Source organism: Corvus kubaryi, unplaced genomic scaffold (genome assembly GCF_017639235.1).
Source record: "Corvus kubaryi isolate FWS band 111438036 unplaced genomic scaffold, C.kubaryi_AGA036_p1.0 37392, whole genome shotgun sequence".
NCBI classification, from domain to species: Eukaryota; Metazoa; Chordata; class Aves; order Passeriformes; family Corvidae; genus Corvus; species Corvus kubaryi.
The window spans coordinates 12,559,264-12,572,020 of record NW_024581131.1 but is presented as its reverse complement, the minus strand read 5'-3'; the positions used below and the strand labels follow the sequence as shown (position 1 = coordinate 12,572,020).

General features: G+C 40.1%; 1 protein-coding gene across 36 annotated transcripts in view; it reads left to right on the top strand.

The window, feature by feature from the left end:
• MADD (MAP kinase activating death domain) overlaps positions 1–12,757 on the top strand; it is a 72,524-nt gene that overhangs the window by 27,692 nt on the left and 32,075 nt on the right. For 16 of the 36 annotated variants that reach the window (XM_042038827.1, XM_042038826.1, XM_042038853.1 and 13 more), the window contains 10 exons: positions 811–1,004; positions 1,593–1,924; positions 2,564–2,703; positions 3,913–4,014; positions 4,860–4,898; positions 5,915–5,974; positions 6,434–6,536; positions 7,579–7,765; positions 7,935–8,085; positions 10,453–10,659. In XM_042038827.1, coding sequence (XP_041894761.1) covers positions 811–1,004; positions 1,593–1,924; positions 2,564–2,703; positions 3,913–4,014; positions 4,860–4,898; positions 5,915–5,974; positions 6,434–6,536; positions 7,579–7,765; positions 7,935–8,085; positions 10,453–10,659 — 1,515 coding nt within the window. The remainder of the gene's footprint in view (positions 1–810; positions 1,005–1,592; positions 1,925–2,563; positions 2,704–3,912; positions 4,015–4,859; positions 4,899–5,914; positions 5,975–6,433; positions 6,537–7,578; positions 7,766–7,934; positions 8,086–10,452; positions 10,660–12,757) is intronic. The other 20 variants (XM_042038849.1, XM_042038848.1, XM_042038847.1 and 17 more) reach the window with 3 other exon arrangements.

Below are 12,757 nucleotides of genomic sequence, written 5' to 3'. Positions count from 1 at the left end.
ACAAGGTCCACATACGTTCCCTTTCCCAATTCATCTGAAGCACTTTGGGAAAAAAGCCTCCCTTAAGTCCCTGAATCAGAACAAAATATTGTTCCATTGTGGTCTTGCTCTAAGGTAGAAGTGTGTGGGTAGACCAAAACAGGACATTTCTCCTGTTTGTAAACAACTTCCTCCAAAGGACACTGTGAAGAGGAAGAACAGAAATAAGTGCTGCTGAACAAAACTGGTTCACTAGATCTGGAAACAACCTGCTGCTGGCAGTAAATACTGTGCAATATGGACAACAGAGTATGAGCTTTCTCCTGCCCCCACATATTGGTTCTCAGTGCTAGCTTTAAAGTATCACTCTATCCTACTGGGGACAGAAAAATGCATTCTCTGTGGCTTATATGGAAGCTGCATAAACACTCACTTTGTTCAGTAAACTAAATCTAGAAGTTCCAAAACATTTCCCATGTCCCAAGGACAAGAGGTAATCGTAAGCAGTAACAAAAGAAACTCTGCTTGGACATAAGGAAAAGAACTTAATGGTTACTGTAGTTAAACAGGTTCCCAGGATCACTGTAGAATGTGAAAACTTTAAAACTTTCAGAACTCTGGCACAAAGCCCTGAGCAACCTGCTTTAATTTTGAAGGTACTCCTGCTTTGAGGAGGGAATTGGAATGGATGACTTCCAAAAGCCCTTTACAGCCTAATATTTTATGCAAGTTTATTCTATTGAGCAGTCCTCATCCTCTTGGGATATTTAGTTAGGTGGGCAAAAGACTGAGGAAGGCACTGTTGTTTAATGAAAAATGATGTGTTTGCAGGTGTTGACCCCCTGACTCATGCAGCCCTTGGTGATGCTAGTGAAGTGGAATTTGATGATTTTCAAGAATATTCAGGGGATCCTGATGAACAGACCATGGACAGTGAGAACTCCCAAGAGAATAACCAGCCTCGTTCAAGTTCCAGCACTACAGCCAGTAGCAGCCCCAGCACTGTCATCCATGGAGTGAATCATGTGTGTACTGAGATGAGTTCAGCCTCAAGATCAGCGTATTAGGATATAAGAATGGGAGAATGCACGTGGTTCTTTCTGAGAAGGGCAAAAGCTAATAGGACTGTGACACCATGCACAGATTAAATTGCATGCTCACCCTGGACTTTCTGAGCAAGGTGGAGTTTGCTGGTACCCTCTTATGCTGGGATAGACCATTCCTGTACAAAAACTTCCAGTGCGTTGAAAAATGCAGCATTAGGAGAGAGAAATGGTCCAGGCTGGGATTGCAGGAATTGCTTTTACAGAGTCTGGAAAGAACTGATGTCTTTAGAGGAACAGGGTGTGGAGTGGGGGAACTCATTAATTTGTGGTCTTTTAAGATAAAATGGGAACATGGTAATGGAAAACCATTATCTTGGGCTAACACTTACTACTCAGAGCTGTTTTAATGAGGAGTAAGTCCCTAGAAAAATGCACAAATACTGCAGTGTATATAAAATCCTAGTTCAGAGACACAGATAGTGGGGATGTAGTGGGGGCCCTGTAGCAAGCAGCAAGGACTGTGCAGACTTCCCAGTTTGAAATAATTGTTCTTGTCCTGCCCTTCAGCTGTATGTAACGCAAACGAGCGAACAGATCAATGATTTGACTGGTCCACAGGAGGCAGCAGACTCAGCAGAAATAGAAGAGAAGTTGGCTGCTGGATTTTCAAACCATCTCTCTTCGTTGCCATTGCAACCAAACTTTCCCAAGATAAGCTTGGATCGTCGTGAGAGTGACATCACAGCTGGCAGCATGAGCTCCTCAGAAGGGGTGGTGAGGAAGCGAGAGTATGACAATCCATACTTTGAACCACAGTATGGTTTTCCTACGGAGGATGAAGATGATGAGCAGGAGGAGAGCTACACCCCAAGATTTAACCAGAATCTCAATGGAAGCAGGTGAGTCCTCCTTGTCTTCTGCCCTTCTGTACAGCACTTCTCGGGTTTCTGTCTGCTTCATGTAGTTTAACATGCATGCACTCAAATGTCTTTGGCACCTGAGATGTATTGTTGATCACTTTTATTTAATATTGAAATGCTGCCAGCCCTTCTGATTTGAATAAAAACACTTGCTTAGTCCCTCAGTTCCTTACTCTTATGTAAGCAGTAGAACCTATGAGAATTATCAATTCTTGCTAGAACATTCTAGTATATCACCTACTGATTTCTGGAAACTGTTGTGGTAAACCTTTGTCTTTTTGGAGAAAGATACTATAGTGATTGGTGGCATGGTTTTCTTGTTACTCCTTTCAAACCAGAACCCTTTCACTCACAAGTCCACCAATGCCCTTTTGCAGACAGGTTTTCAGCATGCCCTGAAGGGCTATAAAAGCCTGAATGTAAAGATGTTTCAGTTCTCTCTTTTTTTTCTTTTCCTTGTTTGTTTGTTTTGGGTTTTTTTCTTTCCCAAAAGATGCAGGTAGTGTGGTGAAAACTGATGGGAATGAAACCAACATCAGTCTCCCACAAGCATACAATGTGTTGATTTGGGATGGGAAGGGGAATTGCTAATAACAGTTGTACTTAATTTCTTTAAAGGTCTCAGAAGTTACTCCGGCCAAACAGTTTAAAACTGGCCAGCGATTCTGATGCAGATTCAGATTCCAGGGCCAGCTCCCCAAACTCTACTGTCTCCAACAACAGCAGCGAAGGTTTTGGGGGCATCATGTCTTTTGCAAGTATGTACAATGCATTCATTAAGCTAGTTTTATTTATTATATCAGAGTTTACAGAGAGATGGAATAGAGGGATGGCTAGTCAAGAGAATGAGCTGGTCGTCAAGTTGTTACCAGATCTCCAGTAGTCATGTTGGCTTACTGACAACTGCTGACAACTACTGCTTTATATATTCTTCATTAAGAAAGACTTTGGTTTTGTGGTTAGCCCCTTGAGTTGTGTGGCACTTTAGGGCAAGGATTAGAAATTCCTTCAGTTTCATTTAAACAAAGCATTGTGCAATTTTATGAAATTGATAAAATCTTACAGGCTTCCCTGCTGCCATGTTGTGTGTTTAGTGTCAAATTCAATTCCTTGACTGCCTGCTTTCGATTATATTTTAATAAAAAAAATCACGTGTGGAACACTAGAATTTCTTAATGAGTGACAGAAGACATGGCCAGTTGAGTCTTGCACTACAGTGAAAAGCAGTGAAAGAAGTTTGTAGCACTGGGGAAAATATATGAAATATTTCTGGTAAAATGACTGTTATTAAAATAAGGCTACAAAGGACCAAAGCAAAATGAAATAATATGCTGACACTTTAAATTAATAACTTGAAGTGTTAATCAGCTCCTTTATCTAAATGTGGTGCTTTCAGGCTGTCTGCTGGCTTAAGCAGATGATGATGCATTATTGTGTCCTTAAAATCTGTCTCTATCAGGAAGAATGTATGTTTTTTTCCTAATAAATGAAAAGCTTCTGTTTTGAGCATGGTTCCGTGGCAGATTTACAGTGTTTCACAAGACGCAGGTCTCAGTCCTCACTTCAGAGTTGCATGTTTGGGAGACCCTCTGTCATCCTGTTTTCTAATGTGGCCCAGCCATTCATTTGCTCCCAAAAAGAGGATCAAACTAAGAGGGTAGAGCTAAGGTGATGTGGTCTGCTTAAGTGCAGGAAGATGGTTGGATTTTGCTGTTATATTTCAGACTCGAAGATCCAACATCAATTATTGTGACATGAATGCTAAGACTTATGTTTTTGTACTGTTTAGAATAATCTGATTACAGATGTGGTTGCAATGTATATGAGGTCATGTTACGATTGTGAGACTTTTGGGTAATAAAGAAGAACTTAATCATTAAGGATCTGAAATAAGATGGTGAGTTACAGGATGTTTGGGTGTGTGCAGTGAGCAGTAGGCATTTAGTTGTTTTTGTCTTCTGTCATAGGCAGCCTCTACAGAAACCACAGCACAAGTTTCAGTCTATCCAACTTAGCCCTACCAACCAAAGTTGGGAGAGACAAGAATACTCCCTTTCCCAGCCTGAAAGGTAACCGTTTTTCCCTTTGTCTTCTACAGCCTTTTCAGTTCTTGTGACTTGGCAGTCAGAGGTCCTCCCCTAACAGAAATCCTGGGAGTGATGCCTTTTGGTCGTTTGGGTAGTACCTGTGTTAAGGAGCAAGACAGTAAATTGTCATGATATTTCTCAGTCAGTCTTCTTCCCAACAACTGGACTGTGTTGGGATGGGAGAGTCTAGGCTGAGTTAACAGATAACTAAACAAAAGCAACATTCATAGTGTATTTTGTTCTGTTTTATTTTTAAGTACTTAGTATAAAGAATGGGAACCAAGAGGTAGGTCCTACTGTTGTACTGCCACTATCTTCATGCTTAGCCTTAGCTAATTTATTAGTGATGATGCCGCACATTAAATGGGGATAATACCAACCTCCCATGGAGACTGCAGATTACGTGAGTTTCAAAAGTGTTTATCGTCTTTTCAGACTGCTAAATAGAAAATCAAATTACAACCATGCCTCAGTTCTCTTGAGAGTGAAGATCAATCCCTAGCATATGTGCACAGTCTTTTCGTTAGAACATCTCCTGTTTGTCTGCAGTATCATTAGATAACATGTCTGAATGGGCACTAGAGAAATGGCCCTCACACCATGGGCCATTAGACAGCCTGGTCATCCTTGTACTGAATGTAGTATTGGAGGGGTGACTGGGCTTGTGCTGGTGTCTTAGCGTGGAGACCTCTTCAGATGCTGTACTGAGGAGAGGTTTTATTTTGCCTTTTGAGTTACTCTATCTGATTAGAACTTACTGCTTTTGTTTTAATGTGTTGATTTTTTTTTCATTTATTTTTTCCTCCTCATCACTTTTATCGGTAAAGATTACTTTAATCTGGAATTGGGAAGGGATGTGGATGAAGGTTGGTATGATGTTTTGCTGACCTTTGACCTTGTAGAAACAAAGACCAAAAGCTTAATTTTGTGTTTCTGCTTTGGACTTTGTTTTTGAAACAAGTAATCATTCCCTGTGTGTGAAATGAGGAGTAACAGGACTGGTAGAGTGAAAACACTAGCAGAGACTCTGCACAGCTGTTTTTGACAACCTTTTACCAGTTGGTTATGTTTTCATGTCCAGTTGTGCTGGATAAGAAACATGCTTCATGTCAGGGTTGTTTCCGTGGGTAAACTTAATGACTGATTCCATGCATTGGAAGAAAACAGTGATGGGGTTTGCCATTCCACATTCATGCTTTGTGCCTCATCTTCTGCACTTGGGTGTTCTTTTCTTGACTATTTTAGTCCTGTAGGGCCTTTAATGTTACTATGCAGATATGAGGATGGGATTTCCATGGAGTAGCTCAGTCTGTTTTATGCATGTGCAAGTGTGTGTGAGTGTGTGTGTGTGTGTTCATTTTTACATGTGCATGCTGGCTCACTGGGATTCCCACTGGGCACTTCACTAGTTTTTAGATGTTTTTGTCTCTGTTGTAGAAATACAAAGTTGCTACATTAACTTGTTCTTGTCGAGTGTGTGTTTCTAACTGTAATGGGAAATGATGCTTGGGACTCCATTTCATTGCTGCTGTTTAACCACTTGCCATCCTTTTTAATTTTTATTTCATGCGCATCCATTGATATTTTTTCCTTGGTGATGCAGATGGTTTTTGTAGTGCCATTCAAATACAATATATGCAATAATGTCCTTGAAGATTCAGTATGCTGGTTCCACGATGCCAAATTTCAAGTCAAACACTATCTCTTAAGTTATTCTGGCCCTTGTGGTCTTGGGCTTTCAAACATCCTTCCTTCTCTAGTGTCATTTGGGTTTTATTTTGAGGGAGGGCTGGGAAGAAACTGGTAGTTGGATTCTTTTGATGCTGGCAGTGGGGAGTGTAGATATTTCAGTACACTACTAATTGTATATTTTGTGTCCCAGTATTTGGGTTAAATACTATAATGGAGATTATTACTGAAGCTGGCCCAGTAAGCAATGAAGGTGGGTTCCCTACAGCATGAGCTGTGCATGATGTAACAATTTCCAGCATTCCCTATGCCTGACTTTGGGCTACCTTTCTCGCTGGGTAACCAGTACCACATGATCTATACTAGTCACCCTCAATGCATTATGCTTTTACATATAGTGACTAATTTGAAGATGGTTCTTGTTGTGGAACTGCATGCAGAGCAGCCAAACTTTTCCTGTCTCTCACCTCCTGCTCCCATTACCATCTTCTCTTTTTCTCTCTGCATTACTCCCATTACTGTTTTCTGCCGATGTGTGATGCTAGAATATGATATATGCTGCTGCTTTTTTGGAGTTTCCATTTTGTTTGAAGTCTGTTACCTGTAATTCAAATAGGTGTGTTAGCCGACTTTAGCGGTGCTTGTTACTGTCCTGGGATCAGATTGTTTTCCTCCCACCCTTTCTTCTCATTCTGTTTCCTTTCCTCTTCAGGAAACAGACGGGCCCTTGTTGATCAGAAGTCTTCAGTCATAAAGCACAGCCCAACAGTGAAAAGAGAATCTCCATCACCTCAGGGACGAACTAGCAATTCCAGGTAATATTTTTTTTCCTGCTTTTCAAGTGTACAGTGTAGTTAGAGTGGCCTCATACTTGGCCAATGATTTCTCAGAAGTCTAGCTGTTGAAAACCAAATAGTACTTTTCTGTTGCCCTAGACCTGGACATACTATTTCTGAGAAGATTCAGTATGGTGGTCTTACAGTTAATAGTGCACATGCTTACTTTTCTATGCTCCAAAATGTATCCTCCTTCTGTCTGAGATCCAAAATGTTCTAGGTTTCTACTTAAACTCAGCAGTTACTCTTCGTAATTGAGTGTTCTGGACAAGGTGATCTAGCCCAGCGGAGTTTTAGTGCACCATGCAGGGGGATCAGCTGACTACAGTGAAGCAGTTTGATTCCATAAGTTCATGTGAAATGCTTTGCTAAAGCTTGAGAAGGACTCAGAATAGTGCAAGTAAACACTATCTGACCTGTGCCTGTGCTTTCTTCTCCCTTGCTTATGGAGCAGTCATGGGTAGAGTGAATTTACTTTGATCTGCTGGGTTTGGGAGACAAGTAAGAAAAATAACTGCAGTTCAGACTGGGGAATGCAGCAGTTTGCACAGGAGTTTCCTTCTTCTTACCTTTCCCACTATGGGAAAAGAAGCTGAGCATACATGTGCCACACAAAACATGTGCCAAGGCTGCTGCAGTAATGCTTCAGTAGTGCTGCCCTTCCTCTTTCAAGGAAAGCCTACAGCTCAGACATGGGGGCTGTGGAAGAAGGTTGAGGCATAAAGGATTCCTGTGGATTCTGAGGAGTGCTGTGAGAGTGAAGGATAGAGTGGTAGCTAGAGGAAAGTCTGATTGTGGCTTATTATAGTAAATAAAGGACAAAATAAAATATTTGATACTACACCTATGGAACAGAGCTTGAGCTGTGTGCAGTTACATGAGCAGCAGGCAGAGCTAGATGTCAACTACTGTTGATAGGAAAGGTACTTCTGTGTGTGCCCTGGCCACAGCTCTCTTCCCATGCAAGCCAAAGTAAGCAGAGGGTGACTGACTTTTGCTTGCTTCCTCTTAAATGTGTCAGTGAGAACCAGCAGTTCCTGAAGGAGGTGGTACACAATGTTCTTGATGGGCAAGGTGTTGGCTGGCTGAACATGAAGAGAGTCCGACGTCTGCTGGAGAGTGAGCAGCTCCGTGTCTTTGTACTGAGCAAGCTGAATCGCACGATCCAGTCAGAGGAGGATGCTCGACAGGATGTCATACAGGACGTGGTCAGTGCTGAACTCAGCAGGGTCCTCACACTGAGTGTCTGCTGAGGCTCAATTCATGGGAAGTTATTGTCAATTGCGAGAAGCTGATGTTACAGCAGTTTGGGAATTTATGTTCTTGAATTACTTTCTCACTTCTGAAATAGCAGCAGTAATGGAGATTTCATTGCAGGAGATCAGCCGCAAGGTTTATAAAGGCATGCTGGACCTGCTGAAGTGCACTGTGTTAAGCCTGGAGCAGTCATATGCAAATGCTGGCCTGGGAGGCATGGCCAGTGTTTTTGGCCTGCTAGAGATAGCACATACTCACTACTACAATAAAGGTAAGAAAAGTGTTCATGAGAATACTGTGTTTATGAACCAAATAAGACTGGGGAGGTAGCTGTTTTTGTGCCTTCTGATATTTTGGGGGTTTTCCAACACTTTCAAAATGGTGAGAATTGTACCATTGTTACTGAAGCCTTATAAAGCTTGAAGCTTAAAGCTTTAAAGCAAAATAATGGCCATACTGATATTTAATTGAAAATGGAAATTCTGCAGTGAGATACAAAACCTGTCACTTTTACAGCTGAAGTGGAAGTTCTCGGAGTGGGGACCTTCAGCTAAAACTGTCCCAACCACAGTCTTGGAAAGTTGTTGCAGGCAACCTCAATAGGGAGGGAGATATTTGTAATGTGGAACCATACGAGACTTACATCTCACCAACCACGTTGCACTACATAATTATTCTCATACAACTAAATATTCTTAGGGAAGAAAGTCTGAAAATATCTCTCGGTTTTTCAGCTGTTTATTAAGAATCTGATTCTGAATGCAAAATAAGAAAATGCATGCTAAGGAAAAAAGCAAAAGATGACAAAAAGCTAAATCTCTGCTTAGTATCTGACTTTGCTGTAATCTCAAATGATGAAAAGTTACTTATTTCATTGTAGCAGCAGTGTAGCATCTACTAAACTCTTTATATTCGGTGTTCTGGGTCTTGCATCAGGAATTTTTTTATTAGTTGGCTTAGATATGCCCCATGTTCATTTCCAGTCATTGTTAGAATGCTGAGGAAGGTAAGGAAGGCTGTGCTAGTGGAACAGTCCTGAATGTGGAGGATAGGCTGATCTTGGTAATTACAAGCGTTTTAGTCCGACACTGATTCTAAGGAAAATTGGAATGGCTGATATAAAACTCAGTGGTTTAGAGTGAAGATCAAATGGCATAATTTGATGGTAAGTAGAGTTTACCCAGTAAACTAATTGTGGTCATGATAGACAAAATTTGGTGCAAACTTTTAAAGACTCTTCTCATTCTTGCACAACATCTTAATTTGTAGTCACATTTTAGCGGTTCAGTATGTTTTACTGTTTTCGATTGGTTGAAATTAAGAGTTATTTCTAGAAATGTTTTTTAGAGATTAGTGCTTCTCTTGATGTTATTTAAAGTATAGTAATAAACTAGTAATCCTACAGGACACGATGGATATAGCTTATTTGTCTAGAGTAAGCTTAATAAAGCATGGTTGTGATTAATTTATTATAATATGGTCAAACTAAGAACTTGTGTTCAGGAACAAGGATAGTTGGCAATAATAGTAGGATTGGGAAATATATCCTAGGAAGCAGTCTGTCTGAAAATGGCAGCTGTATGTGAACTTCCCACTGTTTACTGCATCTGTAAAAACTGGGAAGGGGGGGGGACTGTGTAAATCTGTGAATATACATTTGGAATGCAGCTACTGTATAGTGTTTTGATATATCAGTAACAAGACCCACAGCTGAGGTAGTGCTCCCAGTTCTGATCATCACATCTTGCAAAACTGAATTTTCTGAAAAGATCTACAAGGTATTGGGAAAACACTTTTCCTCTGAAGGATGGAAGTGTTCAGTCTGTTGAGTGTTAGGTGTTGATTCTTTTCAATTTTTATCTAAATAGAAAGGTGTTACTGATAGCAGAATCTTAAATCCACTGAACAAAGGTATCACAAGATCTAGTGGTATGACAGATTTAGATAATAGGATATGAAGTTTTGACTATTAGATTCATCAGGTATTGGAATAGTTTGTGCAGGAGGCTCTTTATGGAAAAGCTGGTTTTAATTATTCTGTTCTGAAGGTTTTGCTGTAATTCAAACTGTGGGGTTTGATACAGAGAAATAATCCAAACTGCCTTTTGAGACATACGGTTATGGGAAGTCTCAAAGATTTATGGAAGAGGTATAGCCGAGAGGTATTTTTGGTTTTTTTTCCCCTAACGGAAGTTTCATTTAGTGTTACCCATGAAAATGATTGTATTTGTCATCTTTACAGCGTGAGAAGAACTTAATTATCCTCTATAAATTATATTCTTGGTAGTTTAGGCAGAGTTGTTTAATTTTTCACAGTTTGGCAGAGGAGATGCTACAGTTCCTGTGTCAGAGAACATTCCTAGGTTTCAAATATACGGGAATGAGATACTTGAGTATCCCTAAAATAGCACTCTGGCTTTCTCCTCTATTGGTTTCCACCAGTGTGCCAGACTATCAGCAAGCCACGTTGACCTATGGGAAAAATGTGGCACTGAGCTGTTTCAGTGCCAGGCTTAATGATTTAGGTGAGACCATCTGTCTCATCGTTCTTCTCCTGCTTTCATTTCCTTTTTCTTTATGTTTCTTTCTAGTTAGTTATTTATTTATTTTCTCTCAACAATGTTCTTTTTATTTAAAGAACCGGAAAAGAGAAAACGAAGTCCAACAGATGGATCTGTCACTCCTGTTGGCAAAGATCCTGCATCATCCCCAAGAGTGGAGCCAAAACCTGCAATGCAGCTGCCGGTACCTCAGCTAATGCCAAAGCCACCGAGCCCTGCAGGCAGAGGGCCAAGGGAGTTTGACACAAGAAGTCTAAAGGAAGAAAATTTTATTGCTTCAATTGGTGTGTATTGAGGTGCATGTGAAGTGCAGGGGAGACTTCTGTTTTGGTGTTAGGTTCTATTTGCATTCTCTCCATTTTAACACACTACATTGCTACTGTAACATGCTTCATTTACACCTTGGATCACAAGGAACAATCATGTGTGTTTTCACTCTACTCTCGGATAAACTATCCACCTCAATTTTCTCCCAGAAGCTGTCTAATCTTAATTGTTTCTATATTTCATTACACCTTAAACAGCCTTATTTTTTGCTCTGTGATTGCTGTTTTCAAGCAACAGGAAATGGCAAAAGAGAAACAGGGACAGCAGGACTTCAGAAAGGGCAGCTGTGGAAGGGAAACATGAAGGTTTTCTGTCATTGCTGGCTACCTGTGAATTATGTAGATCGTATCTTGATATAAGTGGGATCCAAAATCTGCTGTTTGTTAACAACAACATTTCCAAAAAGATTTTAGTTACAGTGTTACAATTTCAGTGAGCAGGACTGATGGATTTTCCTTCTATGCAATAGCAAATAGAATGTGTGTTCTTCTAAACAGCATCTGCTAGGCTGGTCACTGGAGATTTTTCTGTCTTACTCTTAGCTTTTCCCTATGTCTTGGGAAAAAGTTTGAGGTAGGGTTTTCAGAACTGTTTTATTTAAAAAGGGCTTTAGAGATTTTTTTAGTGGAGGAGAAAGAAAAACAATTGTTTTGGTTGAATCCAGTGGGCTGTGGGTTATAAACATGAGAAGTACCATCAGCATACGAGAAATTTTTTGTCAACTGCAAAAATATGTCATGTTAAATTATAGACATTGCTTCTTACAGCCTATGTAAAATATCATTTTACTGGAATTGCTGTATGAAAGATTAATCTTCTAAAAGTGTGGTGCTGTGAGGATATATGTGTAGTTTGTGGCATATGACAAGGGAATGTGTGTGTTGAGCAGTTAAGTGGCAGGACTACAGACATTCATTCCTACATGCACATAATAACTGCAGGCTGGGTGCTGTCGAGTCCTGAACTGATACTGAACCCCTCTGACTTGATTTGCTTTCTTGTTTAAAGAGGTGATCTATGGAGGCAGGTGCTCAGAAACTAGTCTTGCACTCTATTTGAAAAGCTGTCAGGAAGCTGAAAGAGTTGCAGTTTCAGATTTCCAGCATTTCAATTAGTTATTTGGTTTGCTCTGGATGCTTCACTACTTTTCTCTAGAGGAGAAAAAGGAAAGCATGCTTCTAGCACAACTAAGAATAAACCAGGCTCTAGGACAGTGTTCTTTTAAAGAATGAAGAGACATCTTTTGATGAGATTGCTAAAACTGCTTCTTTCCCTTCGATGAAATTAAAGCCTCATAGAAAAGTCATAGAGATCAGACAGTTCTGTTTGTGAAGCATCATAAGAAGTGCTTTTCAAAAGAAGTGCTACGTAATATGCCGTGTTAACTACTGTTGCCAGAATATTAGCTTTAAACAATTCACATTCTTCAAGGACAGGCAAAGGTACATTCTTACTGGTGGTTCTGAGGCTGTGATGGTTTCCACTTGTCTTTTATGGAGCTAAATTACAAGAAGGATATAGTCTTACCAAAACTGACCGAGTTCAAAAGACTTGAATGTTTTCCTGAAGCCTTTTTCTCTAACTGCTTTTGTCTTTCACCACAAACCATGAACTGGTATGCAAGTCACTCTTCAGGAAATTGCTGTAAAAATGGTGTAGTCTCCATGTTTATCAGACTTGGGTGATCTTGAAGTAAAGAGTGTTTCTCTTGTGTTGCAGGAAGATAATTTAAAGCTGCTTGGCTATTATACTTCCTTTGTGTTCTGTCATGGAAACTTCAGAATAAGACAACTTTGGATATACAGGACTGGAGTTAGTTGTGTCTTGGCTGAAATTCCTGCTGTAGTGAAATGCAGATATTCTCATTCAAACTAATTTATTTAGGGAAGAGCATTTGGTAAACATCTACATGTTGCTGAAATAACAAAGTATTTGTAAGTAGTTCCATTTAAACATGAGAAAAAAATGTTTTTATGTGAAGATGATCCAACACTGGAACAGTTTACCTGGAAAGGTAGTGAATTCTCCATACATGGAGATAGAGAATACCTGACT